The sequence below is a fragment of the Dermacentor andersoni genome, chromosome 1 (assembly GCF_023375885.2).
Source record: "Dermacentor andersoni chromosome 1, qqDerAnde1_hic_scaffold, whole genome shotgun sequence".
In the NCBI taxonomy this organism is placed as follows: domain Eukaryota; kingdom Metazoa; phylum Arthropoda; class Arachnida; order Ixodida; family Ixodidae; genus Dermacentor; species Dermacentor andersoni.
In genome coordinates, this window is record NC_092814.1 from 245,013,585 (window position 1) to 245,033,693 (window position 20,109).

A 20,109-nucleotide genomic window follows, 5' to 3' on the forward strand; every position below is an offset into this window, starting at 1 on the left:
ATCTCTCCTCACCGCACGTACCCACTGCGCTGCAAGCTTCTTTTCCTTCGGGAATTTGTGAAACACCACATCGTCTCGCCCGCCTGTGTTCGCGCAGCCGAATGCTGCACAGAACGAGGGCATGTTGGGCGCCCTTGGCTGTAGGCACTCACGCAGCACAGAAGGAAAGAACAGTTTACGAAAATCGCAAAACAAACGTGAGCGGCGGCGGCGGCGGCAGATCTCTCGTAACGTCGTTCAGTAAAGCGCAAACGGAAAGACGCATGCCAGCACATGTCAGCACGCCGGTCCGCAGCTCGGTTGGCTCGGTCTCCGCCCATGACGTCACTCTCGCCGGTTCTCTCCTCTGCCAACGTCCTCACCCGGCGCTCCGGGAAGCGATGGGGGCGTGTCCGCGCCGGTGATTTAGAAAGCGATTTCCGCCCGTTATATTAACAAAACGAAAAAAAAAAATTCAGAACCGTAAATTATTAGGTCTGTTCTTCCCAATCCCAGCAATTCATAGAAATTGAAAACCGTTTCAGCTTCCCTTTAAAGGAGATGGCCTCACAGTTGCGCATGCTTTGCGCCACCTGGAAAATGCATGGACAGTCGCATCTGTGCCTCCAAGGGGAGGTAGGGCATCCTCAAACAAATGGCGCAGAAAGCTAGCTGGTCTTTTTCAACTCCTATAATGCTGGTTGCATTCAAAGGTGCATTGCACTGCAAAGCTTCTCGTTCGGGGCATCCTTGAGCCAGGTGAGAAGGTGCGCGTGAACACTGCCTCATTACACTGTATATAGATTCCAACAGGACATGTTGTATCTGCTGCATTTTTGTCACTAAATAAGCACAGAGTTTGTAGGGTGCTATAATTAAAAGTGTGGAGAAACTGCTATGGGTGACTGGAAGCCACTAAATCATTCAAGAGTTTGGCTTTTTTTCCCATTTAAACCTGCTTTACTTCGTTTTTGACTCATGCTTGTGTAAAACATGAAGAAAAAATAATAAAAAGATGGAAGTTTTGCCATAAGCGTTAAACAGTCACAGCGATAGGGGGTGCAGTATTGCACAGAGTAAAGTGACTACCACATGAAAGGTATCATTTTGGTATGACTTTGCCTGGCACTGCCGTGCCTATTTTAGGTAGCATAATGACCATCCTGTAACCCAGCTGAGATGTGCACTATGTGTACACCTCCTAAAGCAGATTTCCCATACCATACATTTGCCATACTGGCCGTGCAGTCTTTAGCACACCATGAAATACACAGACTGACACCAGGAGACACCACACCAAAAATATCTCGAAAGTACTTCTGATGTAGTTTCCACATGAAGCCAACACACAATGAAGCCAAGTAATTATATGTTGGCTTCATAGGAATGTTAAGAAAAATGAAGCCCCTCAATTTTTCTTTTTGTTACTCCCATGTGTTTGCCACATACATGACACAGTGTCTGCAGTAAACATTTGCAGTGGTCAGTGAACAACCTGCTATTTACTCTTGGGCTTTTACGTAGAGTGGTATTTTGACATGAAAGTACTCTAAACTGTGCTCAGTCCAAGACCTGGCCAAGAAAGTGTCACACTGCCCAAGCAATGTGCCCAGGCCTGGACCAAGTATTGGCTGCTAGATATGGCAGGGTCAGCCCATATATAAATATGCAGGCCTAGAGTATACAGTCAGTCATTAACACATGGTCATTTCAGGGCAGTCTTCTATGTACATGCTATCTTGTGGACCCTTTCTGCTGCTCAACTGGCATGTTGCGAAATTCAGTCAAATATACTTTTTTTTAGGATAGGTAAGAAATGCAGAAAATCTGCAGCACTGACTCTTCATCCCATACCTTTTAATTTAATTTTGTCAATACACAGAATGGTAAACTACAAGAGTGTTTTGTTGCACCCATAATAAAGAATATTTTCTTTTCTCACTCTCATACACAGTAAGTGTGCCTTACATAGCCTGTCCATCTTTCACTTTAGTGAAGGGATGACTGACAGTTGCAGGGAACATCATCATTATGATAACAACAGTGTTGTCCGCCTTGTAAATTACACCAAGGAAAGCTAGCGTTTTAAACTGAATACCTTTCAATGTTCTCTGGCAAGATTTCCTTGCCCCACTCACATCTTAAAACATTTCCCTCTATGTATTAGAATGGAGATCTTCTGAGATATGACTGCTAGGCAATGAACTCGCTGCAGGCTTCTTGCCACAGCCTGATACGGCTATTTGAGCCAACTAGTTGACCAAATTTTTTTTGTTTAGGATGATGCTTAAGTTGCATTTATACTCTATGTGACCACGTGTTCATCCTGCCTTGTATGTGTTGCAAAATCTTATCGTGCACGGATGTTCATGTTTAGAATACTTAGCATATTTACAAGAAGAAGGGAGACAGAGGGGCTCAATTTTTGTTAATAATGACCATATATGTAAAACCAACAGGCAATGAAGCCAAGGAAGGTGAAGGGATAATTCTGTGGTTGAAACTTAATTGTAGAAAATAACGAAAAAAAGGGAAAATGAAGTGGATGAAAAGATAACTTGTCACAGGTGGGAGACAAACCCACAACCTCCACATTAAGAATGCATTGCACTACCAATTGTATTATGGTGATGGCTATCAATTCGTATATACTATCTTGGGTATTTATGTGTACTAGATCTAGCTCTGGGAGTGTTAGCCAGCATCACTCAGGGTCATGGCGGCCAGATGTAGAACATCCTTTTTTTTCCAATGGTGTCATGTAACACGTGAAGTTAGGAGAGCAGGGTCCAACCCTCATGTGCTTGAGTACGGGGTGTTGCAACACACCAAACGCCTGATAATGCAGAACGCTGTCAGGTTAAGTGCACGTACTGACAGTGACAACACTTGGAAAGAGGAGTTATTCTTCGAACAACAGCCGATGAAATGCTAATCATAAATAAATATTGCTGCCAACCATTAGTTTTGTTTTAGTAAAACATTTTCTTGGATGAGTTTGTTCATAATTGAGAAACAGCAGCAGTGCAAAAAAAAGGGAAAAAAAGAAAGGGGACAAGTACACAGGACTTTGTACGTCCTGTGTGCTACAGTCCTCCATACTTGTCTCATCCTTGTTATTCCTTCTCTAGTTTTTTTGTTTGTATATATATATATATATATATATATATATATATATATATTGTAATGGCGGCGAAGAAGGTCGTAAGTGAAAAAAGAGGAAGGGCAAACAGAAGGATAGAGTGGCAGTAGGTCACACGAAGGTATTTCGCCCTCATCAGCAGCAGTCCTTGGTATAGTTATTCTGGCGGCTAGCTTCCCACGCTATGCGTGCCGCCATCGCACCTGGTTAAGCTTTTCCTAGACGCTAGAGTTATGCTTTGTCCGCGCAACCTTGAGCGATCGGAAAGCGCGTTTCCCCCTCTTGGCCGGCGGAGAAGGGAGGCTTCGTTCCGGCCGCGAAGCTCTCCACATCTCTGTAAGGTGCCTTGTGGATGTCTCGTGCTGAAGATGCCCTCTCGGTGAGCGCATATTTCACCCCTCATCTTTTAAGAGGTTCAATACATACAAGCATTTGTCTAGCAAACCAGATTTTTTTTCAAGGGAATTTTCCACGTCTCAGTAATTTCTCTCGTCGTATTCGAGTGCTGATTGCCGTGTTATAGTTTGTTAACGAAGCTTTCCCTCAAGTCTAAATATTTTAAGGCAGTTTTCCTAGCCTCTAAAGCCGCTCGAGTTCGCTCTTCTCCTTGAGCGGCCATTTTTCCTAGAAAGTATGCCTTCCAACTACTCCGCCCTTAAACTGGCTCTCTCAACTACTACACGCAGAGACAAAGCAACAGCGCGCGCATTAGATCCCATAGATGAGATGAATATTTACAATTAGTATTAGGGTTATAATTATATTCGAGTGCTGATTGCCGTGCTATCGTTTGCTAACGAAGCCTTCCCTCAAGTCTAAATATTTTAAGGCAGTTTGTCGTGTGCGTATCATGGCTACGCACGCTTATATCGCATTCCGTTTCTCTACCACGGGTGCGCTTTAAAACCACGGCGCTGCAGTTTTTGCTTTTCTCTTCTTTCTTCTTCTCCGCCCTTAAACTGGCTCTATTAACTGTACTACACGCAGAGACAAAGAAACAGCGCGCGCATTAGATCTCATAGATGAGATGAATATTTACAATTATTATTAGAGTTATAATTATATTCGAGTGCTGATTGCCGTGCTATCGTTTGCTAACGAAGCTTTCCCTCAAGTCTAAATATTTTAAGGCAGTTTGTCGTGTGCGTATCATGGCTACGCACGCTTATATCGCATTCCGTTTCTCTACCACGGGTGCGCTTTAAAACCACGGCGCTGCAGTTTTTGCTTTTCTCTTCTTTCTTCTTCTCCGCCCTTAAACTGGCACTCTTAACTGTACTACACGCAGAGACAAAGAAACAGCGCGCGCATGCGATCCCATAGATGAGATGAATATATATATATATATATAGAAAACTATCAGTCATAGCTCTCGTAGTATAGCCCTCTGGGCCGTTTCCTTTTTTTTTTCGAAAGTAGTCCTATTAGGGTTATTATAATTACACGAAGGTATTTCGCCCTCATCAGCAGCAGTCCTTGGTATAGTTATTCTGGCGGCTAGCTTCCCACGCTATGCGTGCCGCCATCGCACCTGGTTAAGCTTTTCCTAGACGCTAGAGTTATGCTTTGTCCGCGCAACCTTGAGCGATCGGAAAGCGCGTTTCCCCCTCTTGGCCGGCGGAGAAGGGAGGCTTCGTTCCGGCCGCGAAGCTCTCCACATCTCTGTAAGGTGCCTTGTGGATGTCTCGTGCTGAAGATGCCCTCTCGGTGAGCGCATATTTCACCCCTCATCTTTTAAGAGGTTCAATACATACAAGCATTTGTCTAGCAAACCAGATTTTTTTTCAAGGGAATTTTCCACGTCTCAGTAATTTCTCTCGTCGTATTCGAGTGCTGATTGCCGTGTTATAGTTTGTTAACGAAGCTTTCCCTCAAGTCTAAATATTTTAAGGCAGTTTTCCTAGCCTCTAAAGCCGCTCGAGTTCGCTCTTCTCCTTGAGCGGCCATTTTTCCTAGAAAGTATGCCTTCCAACTACTCCGCCCTTAAACTGGCTCTCTCAACTACTACACGCAGAGACAAAGCAACAGCGCGCGCATTAGATCCCATAGATGAGATGAATATTTACAATTAGTATTAGAGTTATAATTATATTCGAGTGCTGATTGCCGTGCTATCGTTTGCTAACGAAGCTTTCCCTCAAGTCTAAATATTTTAAGGCAGTTTGTCGTGTGCGTATCATGGCTACGCACGCTTATATCGCATTCCGTTTCTCTACCACGGGTGCGCTTTAAAACCACGGCGCTGCAGTTTTTGCTTTTCTCTTCTTTCTTCTTCTCCGCCCTTAAACTGGCCCTCTTAACTGTACTACACGCAGAGACAAAGAAACAGCGCGCGCATGCGATCCCATAGATGAGATGAATATATATATATATATATATATATATATATATATATATATATATATATATATATATATATATAGAAAACTATCAGTCATAGCTCTCGTAGTATAGCCCTCTGGGCCGTTTCCTTTTTTTTTCGAAAGTAGTCCTATTAGGGTTATTATAATTACACGAAGGTATTTCGCCCTCATCAGCAGCAGTCCTTGGTATAGTTATTCTGGCGGCTAGCTTCCCACGCTATGCGTGCCGCCATCGCACCTGGTTAAGCTTTTCCTAGACGCTAGAGTTATGCTTTGTCCGCGCAACCTTGAGCGATCGGAAAGCGCGTTTCCCCCTCTTGGCCGGCGGAGAAGGGAGGCTTCGTTCCGGCCGCGAAGCTCTCCACATCTCTGTAAGGTGCCTTGTGGATGTCTCGTGCTGAAGATGCCCTCTCGGTGAGCGCATATTTCACCCCTCATCTTTTAAGAGGTTCAATACATACAAGCATTTGTCTAGCAAACCAGATTTTTTTTCAAGGGAATTTTCCACGTCTCAGTAATTTCTCTCGTCGTATTCGAGTGCTGATTGCCGTGTTATAGTTTGTTAACGAAGCTTTCCCTCAAGTCTAAATATTTTAAGGCAGTTTTCCTAGCCTCTAAAGCCGCTCGAGTTCGCTCTTCTCCTTGAGCGGCCATTTTTCCTAGAAAGTATGCCTTCCAACTACTCCGCCCTTAAACTGGCTCTCTCAACTACTACACGCAGAGACAAAGCAACAGCGCGCGCATTAGATCCCATAGATGAGATGAATATTTACAATTATTATTAGAGTTATAATTATATTCGAGTGCTGATTGCCGTGCTATCGTTTGCTAACGAAGCTTTCCCTCAAGTCTAAATATTTTAAGGCAGTTTGTCGTGTGCGTATCATGGCTACGCACGCTTATATCGCATTCCGTTTCTCTACGACGGGTGCGCTTTAAAACCACGGCGCTGCAGTTTTTGCTTTTCTCTTCTTTCTTCTTCTCCGCCCTTAAACTGGCTCTATTAACTGTACTACACGCAGAGACAAAGCAACAGCGCGCGCATAAGATCCCATAGATGAGATGAATATTTACAATTAGTATTAGGGTTATAATTATATTCGAGTGCTGATTGCCGTGCTATCGTTTGCTAACGAAGCCTTCCCTCAAGTCTAAATATTTTAAGGCAGTTTGTCGTGTGCGTATCATGGCTACGCACGCTTATATCGCATTCCGTTTCTCTACCACGGGTGCGCTTTAAAACCACGGCGCTGCAGTTTTTGCTTTTCTCTTCTTTCTTCTTCTCCGCCCTTAAACTGGCTCTATTAACTGTACTACACGCAGAGACAAAGAAACAGCGCGCGCATTAGATCCCATAGATGAGATGAATATTTACAATTATTATTAGAGTTATAATTATATTCGAGTGCTGAAAGTATGGACAACATGAGTCTCTTTCCACGGAAGTGTGAGGCTCGGAGCAGGAGCTGTGGCGCTTGAAAGTAGCCAGGGGCCTGACGAACCAACCGACTGAGCTATCTTTCCGGGCAACATCGAAGGGTCACGAGTTCAAATCACCTGTTATGTTCCTTTTTTTTTTCTGCCCCTTTTTCTTTCTTTTTTTTTCTGTCTTTTAATGTCTTTTCCTTTATTTTATCACTGTACGGGAGCCCTCCTAAAAAAAAAAAAAAAAAAGAAATATATAGATCTTCAAATATGTATGGCCTCACACTCACATGTGCAGGTCATAAATACCAGGTTCTCTAGCCGAGTGCCATCCATGCGGTATAACCGAGCTCAGATTGGTCCACCTTGACTGACCAAGTAGGGCACCACTGTAGGTTAAATGAGGCGTACAACTCCTGCGGGACCCGCCGTGGTTGCTCAGTGGTTATGGTGTTAGACTGCTGAGCACGAGGTCGCGGGATCGGACCCCGACCACGGCGGCCGCATTTCGATGGGGGCGAAATGCGAAAACACCCGTGTACTTAGAATTAGGTGCACGTTAAAGAACCCCAGGTGGTCGAAATTTTCGGAGTCCTCCACTACGGCGTGCATAATCAGAAAGTGGTTTTGTCACGTAAAACCCCATAAATTAATTTTTAATTTAACTCCTACGGGGACGGTAGAGTATCCGTCTCCAGTGCAAGAGGACCGTGATTCAAATCCCGGTGCCGCGCTATTCTCCACCGGAAAATACAAAAAAAAAACCGTGTGTTGAGAAAATTGCACAAACAGGCCTGGAGTGCGGCCTGATCCCGGTGACCAGAACCGGTAACGCACTCTCTCACCAGAGCAGGATTGGCCACCCTGGTGCAGTACTTGGCCACAACCTCCTATATGAATACAATCGAACCCCGGCCCTCAGTCCCCAGCAGCCGCGAAGCAACTGACCACGGCGGCGGTCAGATCTGTGACACTGCAGAGGGTGCTAAGAATACCTGGCTCCGGACAGGCCGCCATTGGAATCTGAACCTGGCAACGTTTAACGTTAGAACGCTATCTAGTGAGGCGAGTCTAGCAGTGTTATTGGAGGAATTAGAGGGTAGTAAATGGGATATAATAGGGCTCAGTGAGGTTAGGAGGACAAAAGAAGCATATACAGTGCTAAAAAGCGGGCATGTACTGTGTTACCGGGGCTTAGCGGAGAGACGAGAACTAGGAGTCGGATTCCTGATTAATAAGGAAATAGCTGGTAACATACAGGAATTCTATAGCATTAACGAGAGGGTGGCATGTCTTGTGAAACTTAATAAGAGGTACAAAATGAAGGTTGTACAGGTCTACGCTCCTACATCTAGTCATGATGACCAGGAAGTCGAAAGCTTTTATGAAGACGTAGAATCGGCGATGGATAAAGTCAAAACAAAATACACTATACTGATGGGCGACTTCAATGCCAGGGTAGGCAAGAAGCAGGCTGGAGACAAGTCAGTGGGGGAATATGGCATAGGCTCTAGGAATAGCAGAGGAGAATTATTAGTAGAGTTTGCAGAACAGAATAATATGCGTATAATGAATACCTTTTTCCGCAAGCGGGTTAGCCGAAAGTGGACGTGGAGGAGCCCGAATGGTGAGACTAGAAATGAAATCGACTTCATACTCTGCGCGAACCCTGGCATCATTCAAGATGTAGACGTGCTCGGCAAGCTACGCTGCAGTGACCACAGGATGGTAAGAACTCGGATTAGCCTAGACTTGAGGAGGGAACGAAAGAAACTGGTATACAAGAAGCCAATCAATGAGTTAGCGGTAAGAGGGAAACTAGAGGAATTCCGGATCAAACTACAGAACAGGTATTCGGCTTTAACTCAGGAAGAGGACCTTAGTGTTGAAGCAATGAACGACATTCTCATGGGCATCATTAAGGAGTGCGCAATAGAAGTCGGTGGTAACGCCGTTAGACAGGAAACCAGTAAGCTATCGCAGGAGACGAAAGATCTGATCAAGAAACGCCAATGTATGAAAGCCTCTAATCCTACAGCTAGAATAGAACTGGCAGAACTTTCTAAGTTAATCAACAAGCGTAAGACAGCGGACATCAGGAACTATAATATGGATAGAATTGAACAGGCTCTCAGGAACGGAGGAAGCCTAAAAACAGTGAAGAAGAAACTAGGAATAGGCAAGAATCAGATGTGTGCGTTAAGAGACAAAGCCGGCAATATCGTTACTAATATGGACGAGATAGTTCAAGTGGCTGAGGAGTTCTATAGAGATTTATACAGTACCAGTGGCACCCACGACGATAGTGGAAGAGAGAATAGCCTAGAGGAATTCGAAATCCCACAGGTAACGCCAGAAGAAGTAAAGAAAGCCTTAGGAGCTATGCAAAGGGGGAAGGCAGCTGGGGAGGATCAGGTAACAGCAGATTTGTTGAAGGATGGTGGTCAGATTGTTCTAGAGAAACTGGCCACCCTGTATACGCAATGCCTCATAACCTCGAGCGTACCGGAATCTTGGAAGAACGCTAACATAATCCTAATCCATAAGAAAGGGGACGCCAAAGACTTGAAAAATTATAGACCGATCAGCTTACTGTCCGTTGCCTACAAAGTATTTACTAAGGTAATCGCAAATAGAATCAGGAACAGCTTAGACTTCTGTCAACCAAAGGACCAGGCAGGATTCCGTAAAGGCTACTCAACAATAGACCATATTCACACTATCAATCAAGTGATAGAGAAATGTGCAGAATATAACCAACCCTTATATATAGCTTTCATTGATTACGAGAAAGCGTTTGATTCAGTCGAAACCTCAGCAGTCATGGAGGCATTACGGAATCAGGGTGTAGATGAGCCATATGTAAAAATACTGGAAGATATCTATAGCGGCTCCACAGCCACCGTAGTCCTCCACAAAGAAAGCAACAAAATCCCTATAAAGAAAGGCGTCAGACAGGGAGATACGATATCTCCAATGCTATTCACAGCATGTTTACAGGAGGTATTCAGAGGCCTGGAGTGGGAAGAATTGGGGATAAAAGTTGATGGAGAATACCTTAGCAACTTGCGATTCGCTGATGATATTGCCTTGCTTAGTAACTCAGGAGACCAATTGCAATGCATGCTCACTGACCTGGAGAGGCAAAGCAGAAGGGTGGGTCTGAAAATTAATCTGCAGAAAACTAAAGTATTGTTTAACAGTCTCGGAAGAGAACAGCAGTTTACGATAGGTAGCGAAACACTGGAAGTGGTAAGGGAATACATCTACTTAGGGCAGGTAGTGACCACGGATCCGGATCATGAGACTGAAATAACCAGAAGAATAAGAATGGGTTGGGGTGCGTTTGGCAGGCATTCTCAAATCATGAACAGTAGGTTGCCACTATCCCTCAAAAGGAAAGTGTACAACAGCTGTGTGTTACCAGTACTCACACATGGGGCAGAAACCTGGAGGCTTACGAAAAGGGTTCTGCTGAAATTGAGAACGACGCAACGAGCTATGGAAAGAAGAATGATGGGTGTAACGTTAAGGGATAAGAAAAGAGCAGATTGGGTGAGGCAACAAACGCGGGTAAACGACATCTTAGTTGAAATCAAGAAAAAGAAATGGGCATGGGCCGGACATGTAATGAGGAGGGAAGATAACCGATGGTCACTAAGAGCTACGGACTGGATTCCAAGAGAAGGGAAGCGTAGCAGGGGGCGGCAGAGAGTTAGGTGGGCAGATGACATTAAGACGTTTGCAGGGACAACATGGCCACAATTAGTACATGACCGGGGTAGTTGGAGAAGTATGGGAGAGGCCTTTGCCCTGCAGTGGGCGTAACTAGGCTGATGATGATGATGATGAGGTCAGGGGAATAGTTGGTTTTTGGAACGGCTGAGATTTGGGTGTGTCGTGTACTGCTTGGAATCTGTTCAAGGCACCGGACTCCCGTTACATTTTGGTGGCAGCGGTCATGTTAACCCACAGCAAGACGTCCCCCAGTACGATGCCTTCGCTCACATCAGTGCCACAATCTATGTTGGCGCCGTCATCGGACATTCAACTGGACCAAGCCCTTTCTGCGAGTGATGCCATCCCTATGCAACAGTCACCGCCATCACAGTCTTCAGATTCTGGCACGAAGCCTTCAAACATTCGCCCTGCCGAGTCGGATTACACTCGCCATCAGCCTGTGCCCAACCTAGCGGCTCTCCTGGACTCTTTTCAAGCATGCCTTGACCAGCAACTGCTCTCTGTTGAGGACTGTTTAGTCCAGCGTATGTCGCCCATGGAAAGGTCTGTGGTGAGGTCGCATCGCCCACCTCACCACAGACCTCTGTGGTCTGTGGACATGGTGGCACCTCAATCTCCCTTTCCCAATTCTGTCAAGCAGCAATGTCAGCAACCCTTCCCAAGTCTACCTACCTTTGACAGTACCACGTCATGGCCTGCCTTCCGTAGGCAGTTTGAGTCTGTCGCTGCGCTCCACTACTGGTCACCTCACTAGAAAGTTTAAATCCTTGTCGCTCATCTTCATTCTGCTGCTGTTGAATTTCTGGAGTTCTTGCCAGCATCCGACCATTCCAACTCGGCAAGTCTCGTCTCGGCGCTCGAGTCCCGCTATGGTGATGCCCATCTTCAGCACTTACACCTTACAGAATTACAGTGTGAGCAACAGGGCCACTACAATCTGCAAGAGCTCGCTGCTCATGTCGAGCGCCTGTCGTGGAAGGCCCTGGTTGATTGTCTGAACTCCACCGCCGACTTGATTGCTACCAAAGCCTTCATCGACGTCATTGTTCAACGCTTTGTCCACCTCGGCCACTTGTCTACAGTTCACGCTGCCTTAGCTCTTGCCTTGGAGGTTCACATAGCAAAATGCTCCACTGCATGGCCCCACTCCTGCCCTTTTCCAAGTCAACAAGTGTCAGCAGGCCAAATCATTCGTTCCGACACATACCGTCAGTGCTCTTCAACCATGTGCTGCTATCAATGTAACGAGATCGGCTATTACAGTCGAGACTGTTTGCGTCATACTACTTCGTTGGAAAACCACTGCGCGCCACCGAGGGCAGGACCCCGCATAAGTCGTCAAGGCCCTCTCAGGTCACTGGGCCCGTTTACAGGTATGCCCATGATGCAAGTTCAGCTAAGTGAGCCACCGGAAAACATTGAAGCCCTAGTGGACACTGGTGCAGCTTTTAATTTCATAACACCAAATTTGCTGCCCATTCAGTGCCATCTGAACATGACTACGGTCGCACAGGCCGGCCTCCTCCTAGCTGAGGGAACTCATCTACCATCCCTTGGAGAAATCTGGATGATGGTGACTGCTCTCAGAAAAAGCGTAAGTGTCCCCTTCATTGTGATGAAAAACCTCTGTGCGCCCTTAATTTTGGGCTGCAACTGGTGCTCAACACTGGGTGTACACATGAACTTTAACTATGGCGGTTGCATAATAGGATTGCTCCCTCATGATCCAGCACCTGACCTGGTAGCCAACACAATCCTGAATGAACTGCTGTCCTTGTGTGTGCGCTCTATATTTAAGTTGGCCAGCTATGCGGCCGCAAGAGCTCGCTCCTTTCTGAACAATGGCCCTTTGTCATTGCGTGAGCATTTATCTTACCTTCGTATGAGAATGAGCATCCTCTCGACATGTATATGTGCGCTAACGACCGTGCTTCTACCGAAGACCCACAAAAATGAACATGCTCGCCCACCACCACCGCTTTCTTTTCCTTTGCTGGCAACATCTACGGTAACTATACTCTTGTCTTCTACTGTGTGGGTACCCATTCATTGAGACATGGACGCATGCTTAGATGCGGATGTCTTTGTTGACCGGACAATGAATTTGCCATCCCACACCCTTTACTGTGCTCCTCTCCTTTTGCATTTGCTGTCCTGGTGTTCAACCTATCAGACAGCCTGCTACGCCTACACTCTGGAACTGTGTTGGTGCCTGGGGCAGCCCTTCATCCTTGCTCCTAGCAACAGTGCAACGCTGTACTTCTCCGAAGAGTGGCGATGACTCCGTCGACTGGAATGCTTGCCATTTCAGCCAAACCTAATGTCATCCGAGAAGTCTGATATCAAAGCATTGCTGGTGAAATTTTGAAGGTGCTTGGCGAACTTCTGAGCGAACTTCATTGTACTATTCTTGTTCGTCACCAAATCAACACTGGCTCCCATGCACCCATTCAACGCAACCGTTGTTGTGTTTCTGTTTCTGAATGGGCTGAAATTACAACTCAAGTGGAAGATATTGTCACGTGGTGGTGACGTTGAAGAACACAGTAGCAACACTGTGAACGACAAAACCAAATTTTATTGGGCGAACCTGTGCCCACAAAACAGGCTACACTTATAGCACAACGATAGCGGCGAACACAGTCGGCGATCGTCGAAAATCTGATCAGCGGGCCAAGTGCGTCGGCTTTTATACAGCAGTCGTCGAATGTTCCAGACTAATCGTTGGGACCCGGGTGCCTTCCACAAAGTTCTATACCATTCGCGTCACGCGATGAAATCTGATAACACAAGGTTCGGCGACAACAGACAGCCGGATAGAAGCATCGATAACTTTCCATAATCTTCGGATGCATGCAGGCGCGTCCCGCGCTGTGCGATAACATTTGTTAGGCGGCGAAACGTGGTCGCCCGATAAAGATAAGTACACGTGTCAATATGTTACAGCGTGGCATCATGTCTCGCTCGTTCAGTCCTTGGTCGTCCCCAGTAGTTCTCATAAGAAAGAAGGACGGCACTACGCGAATTTGTGTACACTATCACCGCCTAAACAGCATTACCAAGCCGGATTTATACCCTCTTCCCTGCCTTTACAGCGCCTTAGATCAGCTTCATGGGGCCAGATTTTTCACTGCACTAGACCTCCTCTACGGCTACTGGCAGGTCGGGCTCGAAGAGAAAAACTCGAAGAAGACTACTTTTATCACACCGGATGGCCTGTACCATTTTAACTGCCTTCCTTTTGGGCTCTCTAATACACCTGCAACGTACCAATGACTAGTGGACAGGGTCCTTGGACACTTGAAGTGGTCGATAGCATTGGTGTACTTTGGATGACATTATTGTTTACGTTCCCACATCTTCCGAACACAAACGGCATTTGGAGCTTGCCTTGCGCGCTCTAGATGATGATGGACTCCGCATAAAGCCTTCAAAGTATTTCTTCAGCTATTCGGAAGTTACCTCCTTTGGTCATGTTGTGAGGGCCCACGGCATCAACCCTGACCCTTCGAAGCTACAAGCTTTAGCCTCCTACAATGGCTAAACAAGTTTAAAGTTTTTGGGCTTTGCTTCCTACTTCCACTGTTTCGTCCCTGGCTTCGCCGCTCTCACTGCACCCCTCAATGAACTTCTGAAGAAAAATCGGGAGTGGCATTGGGGCCCCGACCAGGAATCAGCCTCCCAGAACATTAAGGCGGCCCTGACGACTCCACCGACACTCGCACACTATGAAGAGGACGCCCTTAGCATCATCCACACTGACGCCAGTGGTCTCAGTCTTGGGGCGGTTCTTCTACATCTGACTCCAAAGGGAACGAGAAGCCCATTGCCTATGCCAGTCGCCGCCTCAGTGAACCAGAGAGTCGGTACCACACTTCAAAACTTGAGTGCCTGGTGGTAGTCTGGGCCATTGAACAGTTTTGGCCTTAAGTCTACAGCAGGCATTTTACTATTGTTACCGACAACATTGCACGGTGCTGGCTCCAAACAACAAGAGCCCTAAATGCCAAAATTGCCCGGTGGGCCTTCAAACTTCAAGACTACAGCTTCGCAGTCGTTCATTGCAGTGTTACTTGTCACCAAGACACTGACTACTTTTCAAGCAACCCTGCTGCTAATAACTACTGTGTGCCGGCATTTGCAGTACTTGATCTCCGAGCTGCACAAAGGATACCGAAATCTGCAACATCGTCTGGCACCTCTCTGGTGATACCAGTACCCCTAAGTGGCGCCTCAAGAGACTTTCATCAACTTATACAGCCCGAGATGGCATCCTTTGTCATCGACATACAGGAAGTGAATCGTACCTACCGATGGTGCCTATGGCCATGCAACCATCCATACTTTTCATGTGTCACAATGTCCCCTCTGCTGGCCACTTGGGTCAGCAGAAGACTCTGGTTCGTGTTAAGGAAAGGTTTCGGTGGTCTGGCATGCGCGCCAATGTCTACCTGTACCATCCTGCACCGTTTGTCAAGCTTGTAAGGTCGTCACAAACCCACAGCTTACAACTAATGGCCCCTCCTAACGAACCATTCAATATTGTGGGCGTTGATCACATGGGCCCGTTTCCTCGCAGCAAGCATGGCAACAAATTTCTCATTGGGGCCATGGACTACCTGACTAAGCGGGTAGAAGTTTGAGCCGTCCCTGATTCTGCAGCCGCTCATGTCAAGTCCTTAATTAACGAGTGCCTCATATTCTGGCATGGCAGGCCGAAGTTGCTGATTTCTGACCATGGCATGGAATTTATGTCGTGTTCCTTCAAAACTTTCTTGTCTAAACATGGAATACGACATGCTGCAGCGTCCCCTCAACATCCACAAACAAATAGACAGGTTGAGCGCACCAACTGCACCCTAAAAGACATTTCTTTCTACATCTGTCCCACATACGAAGACTGGAATGGCTACATCGCTGCTGCGGTTTTCGCTCTAAACACATCCCAACAGGAAGTCACTCACGCTATGTCTTTTCAGCTACTCTACGGGAGGACGCCAAGGTTACCGCAAGAACACTTTCTTGGCTTTGACATGTCTCTGCAAGAATGCCCTGCAAAAGTGGACTCCAGCAAGACGCTGCATCAGGCTCGCCTCTGAGCTCAGCTAGCAATACTGCACCACCAAGCGCAGTTCAATACGTCTTCTCAGTGAAGTCCTGCTCGCGCTTTCCAACCAGGTGATTTAGTCATGGTTTGACGGGCACCGCGTTTACCTTGGCACTTCGAAAAGTTCTTACCCCGGTTTCCTGGCCCTTTCCGTGTTGTGGAAGCTCTGGATCCTGTGATGTTTCGTTTGGCCGTGATTCCTGAGCTTGATGACAACCGTTGCAAATGCACTTTTATGCTTTACATTCCTTGTGAAACCTGTACTGAACTCCTGTCTTACTCCTGTGCGAACTTGAGGGGAGAGGGGGCAGCGAGTGTAACGGTAATGAAGAACGTCCCAAGTGAAAGAAGAGGAAAATAAGGGCAAGCAGAAGGATAGAGTAGCAGTTGTCAAGGGAATAGTTGGTTTTTGGAACGGCTGAGATTTGCACCTGTATATGTATATGAGCGCGCGTGTATGAGTGTGTATTATATAGGTATATATAGATATATATATATATATATATATATATATATATATATATATATATTTTCAGGCCAACATTGTGACCACAAGCATGACAAAAAATTGGAAGGGAAACACACCAATAAGGATCGACAATAGAAAGATATTGAGCAGATGAAATGGCGCTGTGCAAGGCAGCAAATATGAATAAAACAACTGCCTAAATGTGGCAACACCTTTTAAAAGCAAATGCGACTTGATCTGCATTATTTTCTGCTGGCTTCATAAAAGCAGTGCAGTGACGCTTTTGACTGAAGCGCACTAATGTAAGCTATGAAAACAATATAGTATAGCTAAGCTGTACTAATCTAATGCATGGCAAAACTAGATAAAGCTTCCGCAAAGTTAAATGTAAGTAGCTTGTCATGCTATCGCAATTGTGCTTTCAAGAAGCAGCAGCACAGTTTTATCTTTTGTACTGTTGAAGATGGCCATTATTTGATCACTCCTACTGTTGTGCTGTTCCAGAATACATATAGTGTAAGGTTTTCCCATTGCTTTTGCTTGTGTCGTGTCTAACATTAAATTCCAACGGGGGAATAACTTGAACGGAATTAAGGAGACCATCATCAAAACCACAAAAGTGGCAGATTCCGTAAAAGCCTGCTTAGAACACCATTAAACACCTAAAGATATTCCACCAATGTGAGAGAAAAAAGGCCAGCAAAGAGTGAGGCCTAGTGCTTCATAAACTCAAGCAGCTTATTCCTGCTGCATGCTGGCAACATCAAAATAAGTGACATGAGTGAGACAAGAAAATAACTTTCACAGTTAACAATAAAAAAAATCTACCAGAGCACTGAACAATATGTATTAAAAAGAACCCACAATACTCACCTTTCGTGGTGCAGCCCCCGAGAAGACGTATCACATTGGGATGGTTGACTTCCTTGAGCATGCAAAATTCTGATAGCAAATCTTGTTCCTCAGCTGGTGTCCAACTGCCTAAAAGTGAGAATGGAAACAAGTTTGCACATGGAATCTCATGATTGGTCACTTAAGCGAAGAGTTTAATTCATTAAACCAATATTGCACGTGCCACCATGTGTTTACTAACAATAAAATGCAACTGGTTAGAGCACTCTACAACAGTAAGTAACTTTTGCTTTCAGTCTGTAAGATAAGTACATAAAATGTGACTTCATTAACGCAACTCTGCACGTCAGGTGCCATGAACGGGCACTATATGTTGAAGCTACTCGATGATCAGCAAAACACCAAAACACTCAGTATTGACACGTGTACTTGTTTATCTTTCTCGGGTGACCAATTTTTTACCGGCTAACAAAGGTTGAACATTATCGCTCAGCACAGGACGCACCTACAGGTAACGGAAGTTTCTCGAATGTTATCGATGGTTCTATCCGTTGTCACCAAACCTAGTGTAATCTGATTGTATGCGCAATGCGAATTGTGTAGTGCTTTCTGGAAGACCAGCGGGCACCAGCAATTATTCTGGAACCTTCGATCACTCATGTAAAAAAACCGACATGCTTGCCCCGTAGATCGGATTTCACCGATTGCCGACTGTGTTCACTACTATCATTGTGCTTTGAGTGCAACTTGCTTTTGTGGGCACAGGTTCACCCAATAACAGGTTATTTAAGTTATTTACTGTTTTGCTGCTGTGTTATTCCCCCGTAAATACATACTATGTGACAGTATATAGCAGTTTGCTAACAGAACCTTGTTCTTGGCTAAGGCTCTCCATGACCACAGTTCTAAAAACGTAAAGTGACACCAGCTCCTGCGAGGCCAACACAAAGCAGTGCAACCAAACCACGATAATGTAGTAATAAACAGTCTTTTGTGAAAAAGTACACCCAGGCCACTTATAGCATGACAAGAACTATGCAAGGTGCCTGGTACACCATCTGTGGCACAGTTGCCACTTTAAGGATTTGGAGTGGGGGATCTCAAACTTTCCAGCTCAGAGGAATGCGACCAGGTACTGCGAAACATGTGCTTATGCAGGTATGATCCATTAATCTACATCTCAACATAACATCTAAAGGACATACATTACATACATTACATTATGTGATATATGTTGTAACAACATGACAAAAAGACTTTTTGAACCACACATGAATAGTTGTCCCGCCCCATAGGCCTCTTTTTGCCAGTTTCCCTACGACAGAATCATGTTTTCTTATTTGTTCAAATTATACTTGGAAACCATCACGTCTGCTTGTCATATTTACCTACTCTGCCTATTTTCTGACACAACATCCTTTTAAAATTAGTTAATATGATATGCTCAGTGTGCCATGCGGGGGGGGGGGGGGGGAGGGGTCCAGGAGAACGAGTACGCTGCGCTTCCTCGTCGCGGGAGTGTGCATTAATGTGTGCATGCAATGTATTTGATTTTGCTGTGTTGGCGTTCTGCCATACAGCATCTGCTGCAAACATTATGCTGAATTTGTCCTTCATAATACTTCTGCTATGGCACCTGCATGTATGGCTCAGTAGCATGAATTTAAAAATATCTACTAGATGTTCTATAGACATCTGCAGGCCTAAAGTGAACGTCTATTAGAGGTCTCATATGTCCAGTTGCGATATCCATGGTATGTATTTGTAACATTGTTTGCATAAATATAGATATGTATAGAATATGTGCAATGACTAAAACATCATGTTCTACGGACATCTATGGAACATATGGTTGTCTGGGCATCTAAAGCTGAATGTCAACTTTATGCGATTAACTCTGAAGCACTGTAGTGACACACTGCACACCACTAGGGAAAGATGAGGTTTGAGCACTGAGGACTATCTGACAATGTACCGTATATACTCGTGTAAGGGCCGCACTTTCTCTTTAATTTTGACGAGGTGCGACCCTTACACGGGACTGAACCTTTGGATCAAAATGGTGCTGGCCCAGCCGGCGACTTGTGCACACCCAGGATTTTGTCAACACTCCAGCTCTGGTCATTTAGTAGTGGCATGTGGAAGTAGGCAGCGTGTGAAAATTCGCCGATGCGCACTCGTGGCATCAGGGCACCGAACGCGATTGCTTCTCAATTGGAATATTTTTTCACAAATTTTGGGCTGCCAAGTTGGAGGTGCGGACCTTACACGGGTGCGGCCCTTACACGAGTCAATACGGTAAGTGTACTGTGGGCTGCTTATATATAGTTTTGAGAAAAACTAGGCCACCTTTTAGCATCTTGACCGCCACCGTCGTGAAGCCTCGCACACCGCCGATGTCACGGGCACGGGCTCGAACCACACGGCCGAATTCTCCTTCACCCAGACTTTGCTCCAAGATTAGGTTTTCCCTGGGATACTCCCACTGCTCATCCACCTATACAGCAAAGTGAGGTAGCTATGATATTACTGTAATCAATCAAATTGCATACACAGTAACTGAATTGCATCTTGGTGCCATTAGCAACACAGTGAATTGCTCTGAAGCTCTGGCAAGAAACAACAGGGTCCTGGACACTTCATGCCGTACTAAGCATATGAGATAATAAATGTTTTATTTCTCTCTCTCTCTCAAAGTGACACTAAAGGCAAATATTAAGCAAAGCTAGAATGAAAGATTATGCTTCTGTAATAACGAATTCTTCATTCGTAATGAAAACAGAGCTTTTGTAAGCGAGAAAATGACGGTAATAAAATATTGGAGTGGCGCCATCTATTGTCGACTGTGGTATCTCTTACATGTGACGTCAGCCCATCTGATTCACAAAGAGCTGCCATGACCTGCCACTGCGAATGGCATTGCTTTTCTCTGTTTACAATGGCCAAGGTGGCAACGTGTGGCAATTGACCACCCTGCCGGCTGCTGCAGCGGAGGCTCAAGTGGCCTTAACTGGCAAACTTAACCCAAGAA

The 20,109-nt window shown here is 45.5% G+C and overlaps 1 protein-coding gene across 1 annotated transcript in view; it reads right to left on the reverse strand.

Moving 5' to 3' along the window:
- The window catches only part of LOC126548022 (uncharacterized), a 177,250-nt gene that overhangs the window by 23,536 nt on the left and 133,605 nt on the right, over positions 1-20,109 (reverse strand). The window contains exons 17-18 of the mRNA XM_055063307.2: positions 19,428-19,575; positions 17,100-17,207 (exon numbers count right to left, since the gene is read on the reverse strand). Of these exons, the coding sequence (XP_054919282.1) occupies positions 17,100-17,207; positions 19,428-19,575 (256 nt within the window). The remainder of the gene's footprint in view (positions 1-17,099; positions 17,208-19,427; positions 19,576-20,109) is intronic.